This window comes from Scyliorhinus canicula, chromosome 7 (genome assembly GCF_902713615.1).
Source record: "Scyliorhinus canicula chromosome 7, sScyCan1.1, whole genome shotgun sequence".
Lineage (NCBI taxonomy): Eukaryota > Metazoa > Chordata > Chondrichthyes > Carcharhiniformes > Scyliorhinidae > Scyliorhinus > Scyliorhinus canicula.
In genome coordinates this window covers 100,782,862-100,806,872 of record NC_052152.1, presented here as the reverse complement: position 1 = coordinate 100,806,872, position 24,011 = coordinate 100,782,862, and the positions used below count along the sequence as shown (strand labels likewise).

Genomic DNA, 24,011 nt, shown 5'->3' with positions numbered 1-24,011 from the left:
GTTGGTCAATGCCAGGTGATCTGGCCAATTTTGTTCTTTTTTGTAGACTTTGAAACTGGTTAATGCAACTGAGTGCCTTTCTTGGACAGTTGAGAGTTACCCACATTGTGGATCTGGAGTCACATAGGTGAGACCACGTAAAGGTGGCAGATTTTCATCAGTGAACCAGATGGGTTTTTACAATAATCAACGCTGGTTTTAAGTGGGAATGTTTGCGACAGTTGTACAGGGATTTGGTAAGACCACATCAAGTGTACAGTTGGGTGGCCATTTGGTGGATGCATCGAAGGGGAAGTTGTAGACTTTTAAAAATAATCTTTATTGTCACAAGTAGATTTGCATTAACACTGGAGTGATAAGTAACCTTTATTGTGAGCACAGCAAGAAGTCTTACATTACCAAGTTGAAGTCCAACAGGTTTGTTTTGAATCGCTAGCTTTCAGAGCACTGCTCCTTCCTCGGGTGAATGAAGAGGTAGGTTCCAGAAACATGTATATAGACAAAGTCAAAGATGCAAGATAATACTTTGAATGCGAGTCTTTGCAGGTAATCAAGTCTTTGCAGGTCCAAATGGAGCAACTGGAGAGAGGGATAATCACAGGTTAAAGAGGTGTGAATTGTCTTAAGCCAGGACAGTTGGTAGGATTTTGCAAGCCCAGGCCAGATGGTGAGGTGAATGTAATGCGACATGAATCCAAGGTCCCGGTTGAGGTCGTACTCGTGTGTGCGGAACTTGGCTATACGATTCTGCGTTGGCGCGCGTCCTGAAGGCTGCCTTGGAGAATGCTTACTCGAAGATCAGAGGCTGAATGCCCTTGACTGCTGAAGTGTTCCCCGACTGGAAGGGAGCATTCCTGCTTGGCGATTGTCGCGTGATGTCCGTTCATTCGTTGTCGCAGCGTCTGCATGCCTCGCCAATGTACCACGCTTCGGGAGATCCTTTCCTGCAGCGTATGAGGTAGACAATGTAGGCCAAGTCGCACGAGTATGTACTACGTACCTGGTGTGTGGTGTTCTCGCGTATAATGGTGGTACCCATGTCGATGATCTGGCACGTCTTGCAGAGATTGCTATGGCAGGGTTGTGTGGTGTCATGGTCGCTGTTCTGAAAGGTAGTTTGCTGCAAACAATGGTTTGTTTGAGGTTGCGCGGTGTTTGAAGGCAAGGTGTGGGGATGACCTGGCAAGATGTTCGTCTTCATCGATGATGTGTTGAAGGCTGCGAAGAAAATGTCGTAGTTTCTCCGCTCCGGGGAAATACTGGAAGACGAAGTGTAGTCTGTTGGTTGTGTCCCGTGTTTGCCTTCTGAGATTCTGCGTTTTTTTGCTGTGGCGCATTGGAACTGTCGATCGATGAGTCGAGCGCCATATCCCGTTTGTACGAGGGCATGTTTCAGCGTCTGTATGATGTCTGTTACGCTCCTCCTCGTCTGAGTAGATCCTGTGTATATGGAGGGCTTGTCCATAGGGGATGGCTTCTTTGATGTGTTTAGGGTGGAAGCTGGAGAAGTGGAGCATCGGGAGGTTATCCGTGGGCTTGCGGTAAAGTGAAGTGCTGAGACGACTGTCCTTGATGGAGAGGAGTGTGTCCAAGAATGCAACCGAAGTAGTCCATGGTGAGCTTGATGGTGGGATGGAACTTATTGATGTCATCGTGTAGTTGTTTCAGTTATTCTTCGCCGTGGGTCCAAAGGAAAAAAAATGTAATCGATAACATCGGTTGAAGGTTTATTGTGAGGTTAATGCTGAATGGGTGGGAGTTCCTTCCCCTGCCCAACAAAATTGAAGGATATAGATGGGAAGGATTTTTTCCCCATTTTTAGTATACGGCTCAATAACCAGGAGATTTAGAGGCAGTATGAGAAAAAAACATTCTTAACCAGAGGCTGGTGGGGATTTGGAGCCCACTGCCTAAAAGAGGCGGCATAGTGGTTAGTACAGCACCAGGGACCTGGGTTCAATTCCGACTGTGGGTTTCCTCCGGATGCTCCGGTTTCCTCCACCATCCCAAGGTGTGTAGGTTGGGTGGATTGGACATGATCACAGGGGAATTATGGGCATTGGGCCTAGGTAGAGTGCTCGGAGGGTTGGTGCAGACATGATGGGCTGAATGGCCTCTTTCCCCACTGGGGATTCTGTGAATGCTTTGCTGCAGTTGTCCAGGGCATGGATGAGAGTGCTGGAGTACTGTGTACAGTTTTGGTCTCCTTATTTAAGGAAGGACATAATTGAATTAGTAGTTGAGAGGAGGTTCACCCAATTGATGATGGAGTTATCTTGTGAGGAAAGGTTGATTGAGCTTCTCTTGCTTTTTGCAACCTGAAAAGCCGTAAGGATGAGGAATTCTCGGGTCTTTTCCAAAAATCTTGTTATATTTATCTTTTTCTCTGGCGCCTGCATTGTTTTTTCATTCTGGGTGCTGTGTTGCTTTGGTTTTTGGAATTTTGGAGCTTCGGATAAAATTTGTAAACTCATTGCAGACTTTCATCATTCAGCCCATTAAATCTGAATTCCATATTGCTCTCCCCTCACTTTCTAGTCTTGTTTGTTTCTTGCTACTGGACTCGGTGCTGTCCAGATCTTCAGCTGGTGTACTTGCAGTGACTGTATGAAGTTGTTTCAAATGCTTATCCATTAAAAACAATTTATTCACACAGCATCATTGATCAACTAATACGTCTGCTTTACAGTTGTGCTTAGCAACAGGAATGTCCTTGGTGAAAATGTTGTTCCGGATTAACTGGCATTTTGGCACCCTTTTAAGTACAGGAATAATTTTTTAAAAGCTCCAGAGCATTTGAGCTAATCCAGCACCCACCTTTGCATCAGCCTTGGTAACTGTCGATCTGCCTGGTGATCTACCGGACACGTGCAGTAGCTGCGTTCCATTGCAGATTCCCACCGAGCCCACCTTTGGTCATTGCTCATTTTAATGTTGCTCAACTATTGGGGGCCACACACCCCAGTTTGAGAATCACAGATAACTATGGGACTTAGAACAGACTCCATTTCCAACTCCATTTAATTATAACCGAGTAACAAAGTTTGCTTCGATATTGTGTGTTTTCTTTTCCTGACCTGTATAAAGAAATGTCTCAATCTGCCTTGAAACTTTTGGGGATTTAAGACCAACATAATTTGAAATCTACAATTTACAAATTGGTCAATAAACTACGAGACTTCGAATAGAGCATTCTCTTGCTGCTTCAAAGATTAAAATGCAATAATTTGGAGTTAACACAAAGGACATTTAGCTGGTTAACTGCCATTTTACTTCCATTTGAGGTGAATTCTGAAGCTTAAAAATAACATTTTGACTATTTTAATTGAGAGTAGCCTTTATGGTGCTTTGGAACGATCTCAAACATTTGGTTTGTAGACACATCTACCCCACCAGTGATTTCAGATGAAATCTATGTATGAACATCTGAACATGAGAATTAGGAGCAGGGCTGGAACCCATATTAGATGCAGAGAGTTTAGTTAAACCTTGACAAACATCCCTTTATAAAATCGTAATTTCAAAACTTATTGCTTCATACTGAAGAATTTGACGGCCTCATGGCAGAATCCTATGAAGTGTTTTTGACTTCAGTGAGTCTTTTTTTTTTCAATTAAAGGGCAATATAGCGTGGCCAGTCCACCTCCCCTGCACATCTTTGGGTGGTACTCCACACTGACAGTGACCCGGGGCTGGGATCAAACCCGGGTCCTCAGCGCTGTGAGACAGCAGTGCTAACCACTGTACCACCGTGCTGCCCTGAGAGTCACTGATTTTCGTTTGTGCACAAAACTGCATTAGTCTGAAAACGCCTCTGATCAATTATGGATACTGAAACTTACTAAAAAAAAATTAAAATGTTACATGGAATCTATGAATACACACTGGCAATACAGCCATGTAGTGAGTACTTGATTGCAACATTTGGGAAGAAAATTGAGATTTCGAAACTGAGCAAAGAGTTTCCAATGAGTTTCTGAATGGAAACATGATCACTGTATCTCCAGCGTTTATGTTGGAAATGTAAACACCAGTGCTTGGGTTTGGGGTCTATTTTCATCTTGTTGGAAAATCATCTTGCTGCACGTTCAACGTGTCTGTGGGTTTCCTCCGGGTGCTCCGGTTTTCTCCTACAAGTCCCGAAAAATGTGCTTGTGCTTGTTAGGTGAATTGGACATTCTGAATTCTTCCTCCGAGTACCAGAACACGCACCGAAATGTAGCAACGAGGGGATTTTCACAGTAACTTCATCGCAGTGTTAATGTAAGCCTACTTGTGACACTAATAAAGATTATAAGTGTCATTGTCATACGTCAGACCAAGGGTTGATGTAGGGTCTGCAATGAGAAAACATGCACAGCTCTTTAATTATCTCTGTAAATGCTGGTCTGCTACTTTTAAGAAAACAATTTGCATTCAGCACTTAATACAATATAATATTAATCATAGAATTTACAGTGCAGAAGGAGGCCATTAGGCCCATCGAGTCTGCACCGGTCCTTGGAAAGAGCACCCTACTTAAGCCCACACCGCCACCCTATCCCCTTAACCCAGTAACCCCACCTCACCTTTTTGGACATTAAGGGCAATTTAGCATGGCCAATCCACCTAACCTGCACATCTTTGGACTGTATATTTATATTAATATTAAAGGCTTGTGATCAATCCATTTGAAGGGGGGGGGGGGGGGGGGGAAGATCCTTCAACCGGAAATTTTTGGAGAACAGTTTATGTATGCCTCAAAATCCAAGTGTGCTTGGTTAGCTGTGAATCAACAGTTTTTTGTGTGCTGGCTAATCTTGTATTTTTGTATCCCAGGTAAGGGAGGTAAAAACAGGCGACGTGGTAAGAATGAGAATGAGTCCGAGAAACGTGAGTTGGTGTTTAAAGAAGATGGTCAGGGTAAGTGAGATGTACATTTTAGTTATACAATTCCAGCTCCATGTTCTCAATGCTCCAGGCAATGTACCTGTTCTGCAGCTGCGAAGAAAGACGTTAAACCCACAATATTTCATAAGATTTTTGTCACTTACACAGCATAACATTGCAAAACCAAACACAAGCTCCACGTAGTCGGGCCATGTTTACCCTTGAAAATGTTCCCATGGTTAAAAATAACTTGCCTCGTTCATGGCGGAATAAATCAAAAACAGCTCTCCAATAAATATGGACATATTGTTGGAGAAAGAAACTGATTTGATTTGGTACCAAAATTAATTTAACTTGAGTCACCAGTTGAAACAACTTCTTGGAACCCTGGTAGCTGAGATTTTATACATCACTGCTGGTTTCATCTAGGATTCTTATGTAGCTTAAACTAATTTATTGCCTATCCTTGGTTAACCTTGACTCAAAAACATGGTAGCAGTTGTTCTTCAGCTGAAGAAGCTTAGTAGAACTGAGTGACTTGGAATAGCAATGTGGTGTGGAAATAGTTAGAACCTTTAGGAGATCAGTGAACCAGTTGGGTTTTTACAATTCAGCAGCTTTGTGATCTCATTGAGTTTCAGATTTAAGAAAAATTGGGATTCGGATTCTCACTGCCATAGTGGATTACGAGTTTGTACACTCTGTTATTACTCCAGGTGTTCAGTAAACAGTCCAATAAACATTACTATGCCTGCATCTTTTTGACGCAATACCTACTTCTACTGCCTGTCCCATTTAACTCGAGACTAGTCGTTTAATCCAAGTCCTTTAGTTGTGTTGCTATAAGATTGAGTTGTGCCAGTTTCTCTGCCCATCTATTTTAAACTTTAGACAAGCCACAGATCGATGAAACACTTGTTAGCTGTCGGTCAATTGTGAATTGGGTTGTGCACTCGAGTCCCACACCAGATATTGAGCACTTAGTCATCTTTTGTATAAGGCATTAACCAGGGCCCCAGCTAATCACTCGGGTGGATGTAAAGGATCCCATGAAACTATTTGATGAAGAGCCAGGAAGCACTCTGGTATTGGGGTACTATTTGTACCTGCACCAAGATCACTAAAATAAGACTATGGTCATTAATTTAATGGTTATTTGTGTGATCTCACTATGTGCAAAGTCCTAGCACTTCAAAGTACTTCAAAAGCATTGTAGGATATCCTGAGATCATGTAAGTTGCTATATGAATGCAAACCAGGGGCGTCACGGTGACGCAGTGGTTTGCACTGCTGCATCACAGTGCGGAGGACCTGGCTTCAATCCGCGTTGTGTGGAGTTTGAACATTGTTTCCCGTGTCTGCGTGGGTCTCACCCTCTCAACCCAAAATGTGCAGGGAAGGTGGATTGGTTATTCTAAATTACCCCTTAATTTGAAAAAAATAATTGGGTGCTCTAAATTTATTAAAAAATGAATGCAAACTCCCTACAGTGCCACTCACTAGTCTGATAGTTCTGTATGCTGAGTAAATGGTCCACATAAACATCTTGGCATCCTGTTTGGCGGTTCTTGATAAACTTTTTTTGTCACATTTCGGGGATTACCTGAAAATGTAATCGAGCTGAATGATTACAGCATTGAAATTCCAGTCGCTAAGACTAATTTATTTATCTCTAAATTTCCATTGCAATGATTATGCAATTTGTTCAAAGAGAACTCTAGTTAGTTATTTCTTTTGTCTGTAGAATATGCCCAGGTGATTAAGATGCTGGGAAATGGGCGTTTGGAAGCCATGTGTTTTGATGGTGTGAAGAGGCTTTGCCATATTCGAGGGAAGCTGAGAAAGAAGGTGAGAATTTAAAAAAAAAATATATATATTTTTATTCTCCCTTTTCACATTTTCTCCCAAATTTACACCCACCAACAATAAACAATAATCAGTGACAAATACTGTCAATCCCCATAGCAATAACAACAATCCCATCCTCCCACCAAACCCACCAAACATTAGCCCACATGTTCACACAAACAAATGACAAAAAGGAATTGGGGATCACCCATAGTCGCCATTAACACACACAGCCCGTCTCCCACCCACCTGCCCCAACTAATGTTCAATGTTATCCAGTTCTTGAAAGTGCAAAATGAATAATGCCCATGAATTGTAGAACCCCTCCATCCATCCCCTCAGTTCAAACTTCTCAAGAGTCAAGAATTCCAACGGGTCCCCCCGCCGCACAGGGTGGAGAGGTTGCTCTCAAACCTATCAGGATCCGCTTTCGGGCGATCAACGAGGCGAAGGCTACATGTTGTAGCCTCCGCACCCATTTCCAACCCTGGCTGGTCGACCCCCCCCCCCCCCCCCCCCCCCCCCCGAATATGGCCTCCCGGGGGCCCAGGTCCAGTTTCACGTGCACCACTTATTTACCCTAAAAACCACCTCCCAGTAATCCTCTAGCTTTGGACAGGACTAAAACATGAACATGATTAGTGCCCCCCCAAAAACGTTCAGACACATCTTCTACTCCATCAAAGAATTGGCTCATTTCGCCCTCTGTAAAGCACTTTCAGCAGTATCAGCCCCAACCTCTCACACAAGGTGGAGGCATTCACTCTCTCTGGAGAACCTCACACCAGAACCCATCCTCCATATCCTCTCCCAACTCTTCCTCCCACTTTGCTCTGATCCCTTCCAGTGGTGCCTTCTCCTCTTCCAAAATAGCTCTGTAAACCGCTGACACTACCCCATTCTCCAGTCCCCCAGTTGTCATCACCTCCTCCAGCAATGTGGAGGCCGGCTGCACTGGGAAGCTCTGTATCTCCTTTCTGGCAAAATCTCGAACCTGCATGTATCTAAACGTTTCCCCCTGCTCCAGCCCATACTTCGCTTCCAGCTCCTTCAATCCTGCAAACCGACCCCTAAGAAACAAATCTTTGTGTCTTAATCGCCTTCTCCTCCCATCTCCGAAAATTTCTATTCCACCTCCCTGGCTCAAATCTGTGGTTCCCCCGAATCGGCATTTCCCTTGACCATGTCCCCAACCCGAAGTGTTGGCGAAAGTGCCTCCCAATTCTCAATGAAACTATTATTACCGGACTCCGAGTATTTCCTGGGCTATTGGGAGCGGTGCTGTTGCTAGTGCTTTCAATCCCAACCCCCTGCACAAACTCTCCTCCATTCTGACCCACTGGGAATCAACCCCTCTGACCCAGCTCCGCACCTTCTCCACATTCACCGCCCAGTAGTAATACATCAGGTTCGGAAGACCCAAACCCCCTGTCTGCCTTCCCCTCTAGCAGCACTTTTCTAACTCTGGCCACCTCCCTCTCCATATGAACAGAGTATGGGTGAGAACTGTTTTCATGTTCACAGTTTGCCTTGGGTTTACGTTCCACATCCACAGTCAAATCATGCTTTCAATCAGGCAGCACAGTGGAGGGGGGCTCAGTAGCACAGTGGTTAGCACAGCTGCTTCACATCTCCAGGGTCCCAAGTTTGATTCCCGGCTTGGGTCACTGTCTATGCGGAGTTTTCACTTTCTCCCCTTGTCTGCGTGGGTTTCCTCCGGTATACTCCAGTTTCCTCCCACAGTCCAAAGATTTGCAGATTAGGTGGATTGGTCATGTTAAATTGCCCTTACTGTCCAATAAACGTTAGATGGGGTTACTAGGTTACGGGGATAGAGTGGAGGTGTTGCTTAAGTAGGGTGCTGTTTCCAAGGGCCAGTGCAGACTCGATGGGCCAAATGGCCTCCTTCTGCACTGTTAATTCTGTGATCCTATGATTCTATACTTGCTAGAAAGTGCCACATATGGATAATTCTTTAAATTCCAACTGCCAATCCCTCTCTTTTTTACATCATGGTGTTGCCACCATCAAACACAATTCAGAAATTTCAAAATTGAAGTTTTTCCTCTCCATTTTCTATACAAACCAACTTTCTAACTAGGAGCACACTCATGAAAATTCCTATGGACTCTTGGAAATCATAACTTGACACTTTTCATATGACTAATGTTGGATAGTTTGGAAAATCTGCCTGACTTGGCCAAAGATGAAATTTCATTATTGTACTTGGCATTTGCTGTCTGGAACTGATTCATATGCCAATCAGTGGCATGTGAGATATGTATACTGATTTCTGTTTCGGTGTATTGGAGTCCCAATTCTTTCATTTCCGACCTGCCTGATCTCTCCTCTCTGCATATTTAGTGGCAGCAGTCAAGGCACCGCTGATGGGAGTCTTTTCCTTCAATGATTTTAAGATGTATTCCATGAGAAAACACTTCTTGCAATCTTTTACTCTTGACTGACATGCCAATCCCTTCAGCAGTGATGCAAAATGTCTCTGTTGAAGACAAAGCTAACTTTAGAAATGTGAACAGAAAACACTGGACCACCTCAGCAGGTCTGACAGAATCTGTGGAGAGAGATGGGAACTAACGTTTTGATTCTGGATGACTTTGTCAAAGCTGGAGAGAACTGGAAATAGGATCAGATGTATACTCTAGTGGGGTAGGGGGAGGGGGGTGCATGGAGTGGTGGGGCTGGATAGGGTAGGGAGCCAGCAATAGGTGGAGATTGACAAAGATGTCGAAGGCAAGTCAAAAGGAATGTAAACGGGTGATTAAGGCTAAGAAGGGTGCTGATAGTCGAACATAAAGAGATTCGAATCTGTGAATGGCAAAACAAAGTATGTCAAATGACAACTAGGAACAGTTGGCTGGGTTTGGTGGGGGGGGGGGGCGGAGAAGAACGATGGCAAGGGGGTAACAGATCAATAAAAATGTGATGGTGGTGGAGGAGAGAGTTCACAGTCTGAAGTTGTTGAACTCAAATGTTAAGTCTGGAAGGCTGTCTATGCTTAATTGGAAGATGAGGTGCTGTTCCTCTAGTGCAGGAGGCCAAGAATGAAAGTGTGGACGTGGGAGCAGGATGGTGAGTTGAAATGGCAAACGACGGGAAGGTCTGGGGACGGACTGGAGATGTTCCGCAAAGCAGTCATCCAGTCTGCATTTAGTCTCTCCAATGTAGAGTAGACCAGTGCTTCTCAAAGTGTGGTACGCGTACCGGTGCCGGTACGCGAGCCATCGTCTGCCGGTACTTGGAGTGTTTCCAGAAAAGAAAGAGACAGTAATCCTGGATTGGCTTGTTTCGCTCACCGGTCCCTGGCACATTGAAAATAAAACTGCCGGTCCGCCACATCAGATAGTTTGAGATGCACTGGAGTAGACCACATTGGGAACAGCAAATGCAGCAGACCAGGTTGAAGAAGGTGCACATGAAGCGCTGCCTCACTTGGAAAGTGTGTTTAGGGCCTGAACAGTGAGGAGGTAAAAGAGGCAAGCGCCTTCTGCGATTGCATGGGAAGATGGCGAGTTGTTGGGGGCGATGGAGGAGTGGACAAAGAAGAAATGTGTAGTTTATATTCACAATCTGGACAATTGGATGATTTCAAGTGCTTGTTTGACAAGCTTTGCATGTTGAGATGGAACTGGTGTGTGTGGATTTTGTTTGTAAAATATTAACCAGATCTAGGAGTGACAGGCCACTCTCTTATGTTACAGGTTTGGATAAACACATCAGACATTATATTGGTTGGGTTGAGAGATTATCAGGTAAGATTTTTGTTGTTCTGCACATATCCTTTCTAAGACTTGTATTTGCATTCTGTAAAATCTGTAAATGTTTTTAATATATGAACATCATCTGAAGTTTAACTTAACTAAGGGGCTGGATTCACCGTTTTGGAGGCTATGTCCCGCAGGCAGTGTGGGAACTGTCATTTTATAACATGTCCTGTGATTGGTGAGGGGCTAGCAGCTGCGCCGAGTAAAACTCCTAGCTCCCATGATATAAATGCCTGGAGACTGGCCGTGTCCATGGCTGCACTTGTGCACAGCGACGACCTGCAACGATCGCGCCGTAAAGCATGGTGCCTGGCCACCCCAAGCCCTTGCGGAAGCCCACCCCAGGTCAGCAGCACGACTCTCGGCTGGACTGGTGGCACTGGACACAGTCCGCAGCCGCCATGCCGGGTTCCCGACCACAGACTACAAGTGAACTGCGTCGTCTGGAATTCGGCCCACCGGTGGCAGTGAATCACGGAGGCCCCGGAGAATAGAGGGTCAGGCCCACTAATATGCCAACGGTATATAAATGCTGCGCGGCGAGCGATGCATTTACACCATTTTCGGGGCGCCGAAGGATCCCAATTTGGCGACCAGCGCCTACCGTCTCTGGCGTCGGAGGCATTTCTCCACCCAATCGAGTCTCGTGATTTTGGCGTCGGAAGATGGTGAATCCCGCCCAGGGTCTCCGATTTAAGTGAAATTTTAGTCAATACTATGGGTCTTATGCACACTTGGTATGTTTGAGAAGCCACGTTTTTGCCAATGGGTGAAGTGAAAAATGGCCAACTGTTTTGAGTGAAAGGTATTTTTTAGGAGGGAGGACCTCACAGTCTAAGCACAGTACAACTATTTGAGGAGGTTCAGTTAACTTGTTGTTGGAAATATAAAAAGAAACAGAACTTTGTCAATTTCAAGATTCGTCTGCGATGATTTTTATGACATCTTGGTTTGCAGTCGATGATACTTCATGGCAGAAGAAGTGCTTTAGATTTATAACTGTACTCGTCTTGGTTTCACTGCTCTTTGCAAGAGTTTCATGCCTTCCAGTAATGTTCTCTTGGTTTTGCTGATCAGCAAACGGTAGTGGTACTGAATCACGATCCCACTGACCAGTTGGTAGGCCTTTGCAGTGGTGTCAATAGGGAGTGCTGTGATGGCCAGGTATGGGATTCACCCTACTGCCATGTGGAATGGGATTGATGGTAATGTTATTCTGTATTATATCTCGCGTTGAGCATCCCTAGGAAAAGGCATAGGTCATTTAACAATTAGCTAACAGTCCCAAAAGCAATTTTATTAGCTGCCTTCTGAAAGTCCATATAATATAAATAACATCCATACATATTGTCCTATCCATTACTTCACACCTCTCCAAAGAAATTCTGTTTGATTCCTCAACCCTGACTTTGTTTCTTGTGGTCCGAAATGGCTTTGTGATATGAAAAAATATTAAGATGTGTGGGATTGCTATTGGATTGTTCACTTAATGTTTATCCAAAATTCTTGATTTTAATTGTGTTGTTCAAATGTCTGTGATGCCTATCTTTACCTAGCTTTTTATTCAAACTAAAGTTTCATGTTAACCTATTTCTTTTCTCCTCTAAAGGATAATAAGGCTGATGTCATCCTGAAATACAATGCGGATGAGGCAAGAAGTTTGAAAGCCTATGGTGAACTTCCAGAGCATGGTATGGGATCCATTGTTATCCTTTATTTGTCTCCGCTTTGTAAAAGTTTTTTTTTAACCAGTTCTTCTCTTCTCTTCTCTTCCCTCTCGGCACCTGCAGCCAAAATCAATGAAACAGATACCTTTGGACCTGGGGATGATGATGAAATACAGTTTGATGATATTGGGGATGATGATGAGGACATTGATGATGTAAGTATAAGATTTTACTACATAAAAGTCAGCATTTGCTGGGATGGGTGACCGGTTCCCCAGGCCTTGCTCTCTGTCTCGGCAGAGATTCTCACTCCACACTAGCTGGAAATTTATGAACAACAGCACAATTTAGTTAAACATAGGCTCGGAGACTGTGATATTGCTCTTTGTTTTTTTTCTGGGTATGCTATGAAATGGCAGCTGGAGTTTTGAAATCTCAAAGAAATTGCAGCTAAATGCTGGCCTGGTCTGTTCAGAACTGCACAGATGTTTCTTGCGATTGGACCTCCCCAGAAATAACAATAAGGAAGTAATTAATTTAACTTTAGCTATAGGAGCATGTGTGGAGCCTACAATCCCTTGATCCTACACTCATTCATTCAGTACAATCATTGCTGACCTTCTGCCTGGACTTAACTTTACCACTGACTCCCCATATCTCTTGATTCCATGACTGACTAAAAATCTGTCTATCCCAACCTTGAATATATTTAATGATGAAGCATCTGCAACCCCTTGGGCTAGAGAATTCCAAGATTCATAACACTTGAGTGAAAAAAAATTCTCCTCCTCCTCAAGTAATCAACCCTTGATCCTGAAGCTATGACTAGTTCTGGACCATGGGTAACAATTTCTGTGTCTTTTCTATGAAGCCCCTTCAGAGTTGTTTCAATTAGATCATTTCTCATTCTTCTAGACTCCAGAGAGTATGCCAAATTTACTCTCGTCCTAGACTCGAAAGTATGCCGAATTTATTCTTGTTCTAGGAACCAATCTGGTGAACCTTTGGTGTACTGCCTTCCTTAGATATGGAGGCCAAAATTGCAAACAGTACTCCAGGGGTGCTCTTGCTAAAATCCTGCACAATTGTGGCAAGACTTATTTGTTCTTGTACTCTATACCACGAAAGCCAACATTACTTTAGCCATCCTAATTTCAATCTCTTGTTTTACCTGCAAGGTAACAGTTTGTGTTCTTTGTATGAGTATACATGGAAGTCTCTGAACATCAGTATTTACAGGTCTCATGCCTATTAAACATTCCATCTGCTGTCTTTTTTTGCCTTGCTCACTTAACTGGTCTATATCTCTTTGTGCTTTTATGTCCTTTTCGCAGCTTGCATTGCCACCCAGGATTCTATTGTCTATAAAAGTAGTAGTAGTTTGTCACAAGTAGGCTTGAATGAAGTTACTGTGCAAAGCCCCTAGTCGCCACATTCTGGCGCCTGTTCGGGGAGGCCGTTACGGGAATTAAACCCACGCTGCATTGTTCTGCACTGCAAGCCAGCTATTCTTTTTTTTTAATTTAAAATTTTTAAAATAAATTTTAAGTACCCAATAATTTTCTTCCAATTAAGGGACATTTTAGCGTGGCCAGTCCTCCCACTCTGCGCATCTTTGGGTTGTGGGACTGAAACCCACGCAGACACTGCGAGAATGTGCAAACTTCGCACGGACAGTGACCCAGGGCCGAGGTTCGAACCCGGGTCCTCAGCGCCGTAGGCAGCAGGGATAACCATATGCCACCTTTCAAGCCAACTGTTTAGCCCACTGTGCTAAACCAGCCCCCTTGTCTAACTAATTGTACAGACTAATAGACCTGTAAAACATTTGCAATCAAATTAATATCTTCATTGTATTTCTTTAAATACATGAATTCTGTTATTTCATCAGAGATTAACCAAATCAACATTTCTCACTCTGGAAAAAGCTACATAAAATTATCTGTGTAAAATCAAGCCTAGGATTATAAATACAAATTCTGTCAAGCATCTGAATCTCTGAATTTTTTAGTCATTGAATATGGAAGTCTAATTGAGAACAGTTTTGTCTCCTGAGTGGAAAACACAAATTTATATCTGATAGGCTGAATATTATTCAAGAAATAAACATACTATTTCCTTGAAATCTGCATGCTATAGTTTTAACATCCATTGTCAAAAAAACTACCACCTTCAACTTCTTTATTATGGGTGAGGTTTGTAGCAAAACATTTATTTTATTTATTTTTTAATAGATTTCGAGTACCCAATAATTTTCAAATTTAGAACATAGAAAAATGCAGCACAGAACAGGCCCTTCGGCCCACGATGTTGTGCCGAACCTTTGTCCTAGATTAAGAACAAATTAATCTACACCCCATCATTCTACTGTAATCCATGTACCTATCCAATAGCCGCTTGAAGGTCCCTAATGTATCCGACTCAACTGCTTCCATAGGCAGTGCATTCCATGCCCCCACTACTCTCTGGGTAAAGAACCCACCTCTGACATATCTCCTCCCCCCCCCCCCCCCCCCCCCCATATCTTCCACCATTCACCTTTAAATTTATGTCCCCTTGTAATGGTTTGTTCCACCTGGGGAAAAAGTCTCTGACTGTCTACTCTCTCTATTCCCCATATCAACTTATAAACCTCTATCAAGTCGCCCCTCATCCTTCTCCGTTCTAATGAGAAAAGGCTGAGCACCCTCAACCTTTCCTCGTAAGACCTACACTCTATTCCAGGCAACATCCTGGTAAATCTCCTTTGCACCTTTTCCAAAGCTTCCACATCCTTCCTAAAATGAGGCGACCAGAACTGCACACAGTACTCCAAATGTGGCCGTACCAAGGTTTTGTACAGCTGCATCATCACCTCACGGCTCTTAAATTCAATCCCTCTGCTAATGAACGCTAGCACACCATAGGCCTTCTTCACAGCTTTATCCACTTGAGTGGCAACTTTCAAAGATCTACAAACATAGACCCCAAAATCTCTCTGCTCCTCCACATTGCCAAGAACCCTACCATTAACCCTGTATTCCGCATTCATGTTTGTCCTTCCAAAATGGACAACCTCATATTTTTCAGGGTTAAACTCCATCTGCCACTTCTCAGCCCACCTCTGAATCGTATCTATGTCTCTTTGCAGCCATCAACAGCTCTCTTCACTATCGACACTCCACCAATCTTCGTATTGTCTGCAAATTTACTGACCCATCCTTCAACTCCCTCATCCAAGTCATTAATGAAAACCACAAACAGCAGAGGACCCAGAACTGATCCCTGCGGTACGCCACTGGTAACTGGGCTCCAGGCTGAATATTTGCCATCCACCACCACTCTCTGACTTCTATCGGTTAGCCAGTTTGTTATTCAACTGGCCAAATTACCTCTATCCCATGCCTCCTTACTTTCTGCATAAGCCTACCATGGGGAACCTTATCAAATGCTTTACTAAAATCCATGTACACCACATCCACTGATTTACCTTCACCCACGTGCTTGGTCACCTCAAAGAATTCAATAAGACTTGAGGTAAGACGTACCCCTCACAAATCTTTGCTGACTATCCCATATCAAGCAGTATCTTTCCAGATGCTCAGAAATCCTATCCCTCAGTACCCTTTCCATTACTTTGCCTACCACTGAAGTAAGGCTAACTGGCCTGTAATTCCAGGGTTATCCCTATTCCCTTTTTTGAACAGGGGCACGACATTTGCCACTCTCCAGTCCCCTGGTACCACCCCTGTTGACAGTGAGGACGAAAAGATAATTGTCAACGGCTCTGCAATTTCATCTCTTGCTTCCCATAGAATCCTTGGATATATCCCGTCAGGCCCAGGGGACTTGTCTATCCTCAAGTTTTTCAAAATGCCCAACACATCTTTCTTCCTAACAAGTATCTCCTCGAGCTTACCAGTCTGTTTCACACTGTCCTCTCCAACTGTCTGTCACAGTAGTAATAAATCACATTCGGCAGAACCAAACCACCTGACTGCCGACCCATCCAAATTCTAGCTACCTTGTCTGACCAGGTATACGACTTAATCAACCACTCCACCCTCTGAAATCCACTCCTGAGAAGGACCGTCGACACCATCATGTGGGCCCTATGCACCACCTTAAACTGAATACAGCTTAGCCTTGCACACGACGAGGGCACATTCGCCCTCTGTAAGGCTTCCCTCCGCACTCCAGTGCCCTTCTCAGCTTCTCCCACTCACGCTTAAAGTCCCCCATGGGAGCGCACTCCCCCTCCAAACTCCCCAAACCTGTCTGTCACTCTGCCAATTTCGGCCTGTACAGCTTCTCCGGAGAAGACACCAATCCCCACTCCCCTCTTATCTGAACAATCTCCCAGGGCACCGCCTCAGCTGGCCAGCCAACAAATTGCTGGCCTTCTCCCCATATTTGTACATTGCTGCTTTTGCCCACTTCAACTGGCTCACCACTTTGCCTGTGGACAACAGATCAAACTGTCTGCAGTACCTTTCTCTGGCCAAATGCTCTGGGATGGGATCTTCTGAAGACTTGCAATCAATCTCCAAAATTTCATTTTTCAGCTTCTGGTTCTCCTCTATTCTAACCTGCACTTTGTGACATTATCTACCCTCTCCACTGTTTTCAATACCTCCCAAAGCACCAACGGTGCAACCTCGCCATTTTTATTAACCTCTACATACTCGTCTATCACCCTCGCCATCTTCATACAGTAGCCCACGTCCGCTAGCAAACCCACATTCAAACTCTGTGCCGGCCCCTCATCCAATACCACATCTACCAGTTGTGTGGCATGATCACGGTAGCACAGTGGTTAGCAGTGTTGCTTCACAGCTCCAGAGTCCCAGTTTCAATTCTTGGCTTGGGTCACTGGCTGCGGAGTCTGCATGTTCTCCTCATGCCTCTGTGTTTCCTCCGGATGCTCCAGTTTCCTCTCTCAGTCCAGAGATGTGCAGGTTGGGTGGATTGGCCATGCTAAATTGCTCTTGGTGTCCAAAAAGGTTGGGTGGGGTTACTGGTTTGGAGGGATAGGGTGGAGATGTGGGCTTGGATAGGGTGCTCTTTCCAAGGGCCAGTGCAGACTCGATGGCCAATGGCCTCCTTCTGCACTATAAATTCTATGATCAGAAATGACGACAAACCCAGCCCTTATGAAGCCTTATCTGGTCTTTCACCCGCAAATGGGTCTCCTGCAGCAGCTCCACGTTGACCCTCAAAGCCCTTCAAATGGGAGAAAATACTCACCCACACTACCAGCCCTCCTAATCACCGCACATCACCAACCAAACTGCAGCCTCATGTCTACTGTGAGGGATAATCTGATCTCCTTCCTCACCCTGTCCCACGACTGGGACCAAGAACTACTCTCAGTCACCGTCAGCCAGTTACACCAACCCCCCAATCCCAGAAGTCCCACAACCATCCCCTCTCGCAACAGCTCCTCCCGTCACTTGCCCCTCCCCTCATTCACACCTTTTAGGTAAGCTGAAACCTCACTGTCCAGGTTTGGCTGACCACAAACCCCCCCCCCCCCCCCCCCCCCACGCTCCTGTTCACTAGCCAACTCTAGTTTGCTAGTGCAATGGCGCCCACATCCATAACAATGGAATTTGTTATTCCCACCCCCTAACACTTCCTGAAACTGCTCCTCTTCTCCCCTTCTCTCACATGCGTACCTTCTCCAAAACAAGCCCTGGAGAGGCGAAAGGCAGCTCACACCACAAACAGCCTTAAACTTTAACAGTAACTAATGTACAAAGAAATTAACAGGCCCACAACCACAATATCATAACCCCCCCTCATCCTGCCCACAACACCAAAGTCCCAGTGTCCATCTCGGTTCAGCCCAATGTTTCCACCTTCATGAATGCCTCGTCCGCCGTCTCAAAATAATGGTGTGTGAATCACAGCCTCTGGGTAGACCACCCTGAAGGGCTTTCCACTCTTGAACAGTGCTGCCTTCACCCTGTTAAAAGGCTGCACGCCTTCTCACCTGCTCGGCTGTTTAGCACAGGGCTAAATTGCTGGCTTTGAAAGCAGAACAAGGCAGGGCAGCAGCACTGTTCAATTCCTGTACCAGCCTCCCCGAACAGGCGCTGGAATGTGGCGACTAGGGGCTTTTCACAGTAACTTCATTTGAAGGCTACTTGTGACAATAAGCGATTTTCATTTCATTTCACTGTGACTTCTTGGAATATATGAATACCACTGTCATCCCACTTTGCCTCCCAATTCTGCTTGGTCCAACTCAGTGCCTGCTTCTTCCTCTGGTAGCTATGAAAGCAGACAATCACAGCTCTTGGCTTGTTCGTCTGTGGCTTTGGCTGCAGCAACCAGTGGGCCCTATCCAACTTGAAGGGAAGGGGTATCCTCCTCCACCTGAAACAGCTTTTGGACATCTTTGTCGACCTCGGGCCCTCCACACCTTCAGGCAGCCCCACGATCTGGAGGTTCTGCTGTTGCAACCTTTTGTCACGGTCCTCAACCTTGGCTCTCAAGCCCTTATTTCTATTCTCCACCTTCAGCAACTCCACTTCCAGCGAGATGAGCTGTCACTGTATCATGACAATGCTTCCTCCACCCACTTCAGCACCTCATCACGTTCCCAGAGTCTCCAAATTTCCAAGAGCCTCCTTTACTGAGGCCAATGACTCTTCTACTGACTTCTTAAAGAGTGTCCATCTCCTTCCCTTGCTGCTCAAACTCCAATGGCATCACCTCAGCCAGCGTATCCACTGTAATGGGTGCAGCCCCACCCGGCGAGCTAGCTCCCACCATCTTTCGTCCAATCACGCTCCACACTGTCGTTGACTCTGCCGACAGACTAGCATTTGCTGCCTTTCTCCCAATATTTTTTCTTTGGGATTTTGACATCCTCTAGTGCACCCACAACTCTTGGGATACGTTTTCCCACAAATTCCCCCTCACATCTGGGTGAAAATGGTCAAAATCCAAGGACTCTAGCGGGAGCCACCTAATGTGCGACTACTGCCTACAGGTTGCCACCTGTAAAATTCTAAAATTTTACTAATAACCGATGTTAGTTGGCCTGCAGTTCCATTATCTCTCCTTTTTTTCCGTGGAATCTTCTGGAACTCTTCCTCAAGCAGAGAATTTCTAAGTAGAGCTAGTTAGATTCTTGATTAATGGGTATCCAGAGCAGGCACAGATGAAGTTACAATCCGATGATCTGATCCGATTGAGTGGCAGAGCAGGCTGGAGGAGCCAAGTGGTCTACTAATGTTTTTCATATGTTGAAAAAGACTGTTGCACTAACTAAATTTCAATCCGTGGGGATCGTTTTAGAATCTAGGGAATTTTGGAAAGTAATAGTGCAGCTACTATCTCTGCAGTTACCTGTTCTGGGTCCCTGTGATATAGGCCATCAAATCCTGGGGGTTTGCTACTATTAAGTTTCTCACTCTTAGAAATTTTCTAGTATGTAATTTTGTCTCCTGTTGTGAAGACAGACATATTATTTGTTCAGTGTTATTTCTCTTGTCCCTGCTTTGAATGGACTGAGTTAATCTTATATTTGTCAAAGTTCTTGCGATCTGTTTTTATATTCCTTGCTAGTTTTTAAAAATCCACTTTTGGTTTCTAAAATGCTGCTGCCAATCAGCCTTATTTGTATTGTTCATCTTCATAATCCTCTTTTAATCTAATGCTTCCCTAGTATGCCACTGTTGTATCTTTCTTGCTGAGTTTTAATGTATTATGTTGAATATTTTGAAATGTTGCCCTGTGATTAACGCAGGACCTTTATTAATCTATTTAACTGAACTACCATAGCCAACTCTTTCCCTCATACCTATCTAATTAGCTTGTTAAGCTTGGGAATTCAAAATATCATTCGATATTTTCCACAGACCTTTTGCTGTGAGATTACTAATGAACCCTGCCTCAAACCTCAATATTTGATCTAAAATAACGTTGTCCTTGTTTGCAGCAAGGCACCATGACTTTGTAGGTTTCAATTATTATAGCAAAGTCAGCAGGTCCAAAAAAAATAAAGACCACAGGAAAGGCAAGGGGATGGAAGTTGTCCAGTGATTGGATGTTCTATATCCTGTCTTTGTTCCACCTGAGCTGTATTTCAGATCCATCCGTAATACCTTCTATTCCCATATATCGGTCCAGCCTCTCTAATACATCTTTGCCATTTGCTTCAACCACTTAGTGATAGTAAGATTCACATTCTCACCGCTCTGGGCAAAGAAGTTTCTTTTGGATTCTTAGTTGATTTCTTGCTGACTTAACTGATATTGTTGCCCTCTAGTTATACTGTTTTCCCACAACTGGAAACGTTCTCACTTTACCTATTCTCAAAAACTTTTGCAATTTTAAAGACCTCTTTTGCAAGAGAAGAGACCCAGCCTGAAAATCATTTCCAGATATTGTCCTTGTAAATTATCTCTGCACCCTCTCCAGTGTCTCTTTACAATACGGTAACCAGACAGCACACAAGTACTCTTGCAATCTAACCAGGGGTTGATGCAGGTTTAGCATAATTTCCCTACTTTTCAATTCTGTCCCTCCATTGTGCTTTTTATGGCCTTGTCAACCTGTGGTGCAACTGTGATTGATGTATTTGTACTCTGGGATCTCTTTGTTCTTTTACCATAACTAGACTGGCAACCTGTGTTGAACTTCATTTGTTAATTATTTACCTATTCTGTAAATTTATTAATGTCCTTGTAATTTATTGCTGCCCTAAGATTGATTATCCCTGCCAACTAATGGCCCCAGCCTCTGAATATGTTTTACCTCCACTCTGTCTGCCTTGAAGTATGAGCAGTCCAGTACCACATTTGACAACTGACTGCATTTTCTGACCTTATTCAGTAGTCCATTGTTTACTCTTATCAAGGTTGGTGAGATTTTCCCTTGTAAAATCCATGTTGCCTATTCATTAAACATATTTCACTTCTAGATGTTCTATCATTTCCTACCAATCATGGCAAGATGACTGGGATCATTATCCCTGGATACATTTATTCTCCAAATAGATGATACCTGGTCTGACCTATGTGACTCCAGATCAACAGCAATGTGTTTTGATTCTTAAATGTCCCATGGTGTTCAGGGGCAATTAGGAATGGGCAATAAATGCTGGTCCAGCCAGGGACATCCACATCTCATGAACATATTTAAAAGGACTGATGTAAATTGCTTTGGAAATTTCAAAGTATTAAGGTGGTCTAATACCGAGATGACCAATGATCTAAATGAATGGCACACTGCCTGTTGATTCACTTGGATTGCACCAATATTGTCTGCTCAGCCTAATGTTTAAGAGCGGAGTATCTGTTCTTGCTGGTATTGCTCTCCACTGCTATGATTAACCTGAAACCCTTTATTGCTAGCATTTAGATTTTTATATTTTTATAATGTTTTCTTACAGATCTAAAGTGGGATTGAATTTGGATTTCACCCTGTACCAAGCTTCGAATTGAATTTTCTTTTTTGGATTTTACATGAGCACGACGAGTTGATTTAAGAAAAATCCATTCTGTAACTTTTTTTTATTTTACAAATCTTTTAGTGTATTTATATATTCTTTAGTCATGAGAATACAAAAGGATATGAGGATGAATTTGGGAGGAAGTGCACCCTTTACAATAAAATGTTAAACCTGAGATCTGGTTTCTGTGTTGTGCTGTTAGTGAGTGGGAGATGACCAGGATGGGTTCAAACTGGAACAAAATGTGTAATATCTTATTCATTTTCCAACTAATTTTCTTGCACTGTTTAATTTTTCTTGCACCATTAAAGGAAGTATCCAGGCAATCTTTTTGAAAATAGCAATGATGTATTTAATAAATCAATCATTCTGAAATGCAGTTCTAATCTCCGAAATAATTCCAATGGAAGTACATTTATTTGGGCACACTGTGCCAACATTCTTTAATAAGGAATTTGCTCAGGCACCAATTTTTTCATTTCATACATTCTGATGTGGTTAGAATGTTGTCGTCACTAAACCCATTGCTGTACTTTGAGGGATAATTTCAAGTTACAAAGCACCCAAAAAGAACATTTGACAACAGATGAAAACAATATTTAATAGATGTGATACTACATCAGAGAAAATGAACAAATGTCAATGCAGAAAAATAAATGGACAACAAAAAAAGTCAGGCATATATAAACTGGCACCCAAACATTACATTGTTTTATTGCAAAATATCATTGTACCAGTATGGGCTTATGTGCCTGAATTAATTCATTGTGTATATATATTTTATATACATACACAAAAATATATGCATTAAGCCTCCAGCTTTAGCCATTTGGACATCAGTGCATTTAGTACAGGGGCCATAGTAAAATTACTGCAATTATCATGTGACCAATACTATTTTGCATTACAAAACTTGAGAATCTGTTTAGAAAAGATGCAAGGGGGTAAACTTTTACAAAATGAATTTGGCACAAAACTAAATTTGGCTGCATTGCAACTTAAGTCCTGAAGCAATCAGAAGTGTCACTGCAGCACTCAATTCGGGGAACTGTCACTTTGATTGAAGTGTTTTCTTAATTCCTTCCACTTCCAGCTGTAAAGAAAAAATAGATGAGTTTCTTGAGGATGTTAATGAACAGAGTGGACCATCTGTATCAAATTATTTATCAAGCACACTGTGATAGGTGGTGAAAACAGATCATATCCAAGAATGCCATAATCATTGAAATGAATCATTGATTAACATGCCATCCAGTCTCCTGCTGTTAAATGTTAGCTGCAATATTATGCCCCTCCCACTGTCACAATTCACAAAAGTCCACCAAGGTGTTTATCAAAGGAGTATGCCAATCAGTGAGATTATGGATGATCTGTATCTTCTCTACTTCCTAATAGCAAAAAAATCAATCAAGTATTGAGCTTGCAGCTATTGCTTTTTACAAGTGTTTACACTTGTTTCCTGAACAGCCCAATTTTGATTTTTAAGATTACATACCTATCCCAATCCCTTCACCAGCAGTAAATTGTTTATCTACCCTATCAATTTTTGAAATCCAATCAATCACCTATAATTCATATTTCAAGAAATACAAACCTAGTTTATGTCTACTCATTAACCCTGACACATTGGTAACATTCTGGGGCATTATGATTTCAGCTGGAGTCGGTCCAAGGCACACATCCTTCCTGTACTGTACACAATACTCCAGATGTAGTTTAACAGTGGTTTTGTATAGTAATAGGCAAGACCCCCATGATACAAGATTCAAATAAAATGGCAACTCCTGAAATTACTGATACATCAGTGTGCAAATCAGCTTGACAAGAAAAAGCTCTTGTATATGCAATTCAGAAACAGTGGAGAACAGAGTGCTACCTGAAAAATATTTGCAGTTGAAAATACATCGTGCATCCAGGTAAAAACAAGATCAACTAATTGTATTGAATGTTTGAGGAATTAATCCAAGTTTAATGCACATTGGAACAGGAAAATAAAAATCACAAATTAGCAGTTTTTCATCCTCTGATTTAACATTTAGCTGAATATGGCAGAACATGAGTTGTTAAGTAAGGATAACCTGATGCACTCCCAGCTGATACAATTCTCCATTGTTGAATTCTGAGTTGCAAGGAACTGCCATGGAGTAGCAGCCAGCCTGCACTTTCCATCTCCCCAAAACCACAGAGCACTCTTCTGGTACTCTGTCCAAACATTGCTATTAATACAGTTCCTCCATTCTTGCTGGATATAGAAGGAAGCAATGTGATGTGTACAACAGCATGAAGGTGTGGTTGTGCAAGTAGTAGCAACCAGTAGGGTGTCTAGAGAAAATTGCTAAGTGCAAAGAGAAAATATATTCTGCAGTGGGCATTATTTGAGATTTAATTGTAGCAGTCCTT

At 43.2% G+C, this 24,011-nt stretch overlaps 2 protein-coding genes across 5 annotated transcripts in view; one reads left to right on the top strand and one right to left on the bottom strand.

The window, feature by feature from the left end:
- The window catches only part of LOC119969226 (eukaryotic translation initiation factor 1A, X-chromosomal), a 35,002-nt gene extending 13,216 nt beyond the window's left edge, over positions 1-21,786 (top strand). The window contains exons 2-7 of the mRNA XM_038802552.1: positions 4,819-4,902; positions 6,614-6,717; positions 10,437-10,487; positions 12,109-12,190; positions 12,290-12,381; positions 21,552-21,786. Of these exons, the coding sequence (XP_038658480.1) occupies positions 4,819-4,902; positions 6,614-6,717; positions 10,437-10,487; positions 12,109-12,190; positions 12,290-12,381; positions 21,552-21,557 (419 nt within the window). The 3' untranslated portion in view covers positions 21,558-21,786. The remainder of the gene's footprint in view (positions 1-4,818; positions 4,903-6,613; positions 6,718-10,436; positions 10,488-12,108; positions 12,191-12,289; positions 12,382-21,551) is intronic.
- Positions 21,787-22,025: 239 nt separating this feature from the next.
- Positions 22,026-24,011, bottom strand: part of sh3kbp1 (SH3-domain kinase binding protein 1) — a 413,248-nt gene continuing 411,262 nt past the window's right edge. For all 4 annotated transcript variants that reach the window (XR_005461315.1, XM_038802548.1, XM_038802549.1 and 1 more), the window contains one exon: positions 22,026-22,704. Coding sequence is in view for 3 of the 4 variants with exons in the window: in XM_038802548.1 (XP_038658476.1) it covers positions 22,663-22,704 (42 nt within the window). In the remaining variant the exon portion in view is untranslated. The remainder of the gene's footprint in view (positions 22,705-24,011) is intronic.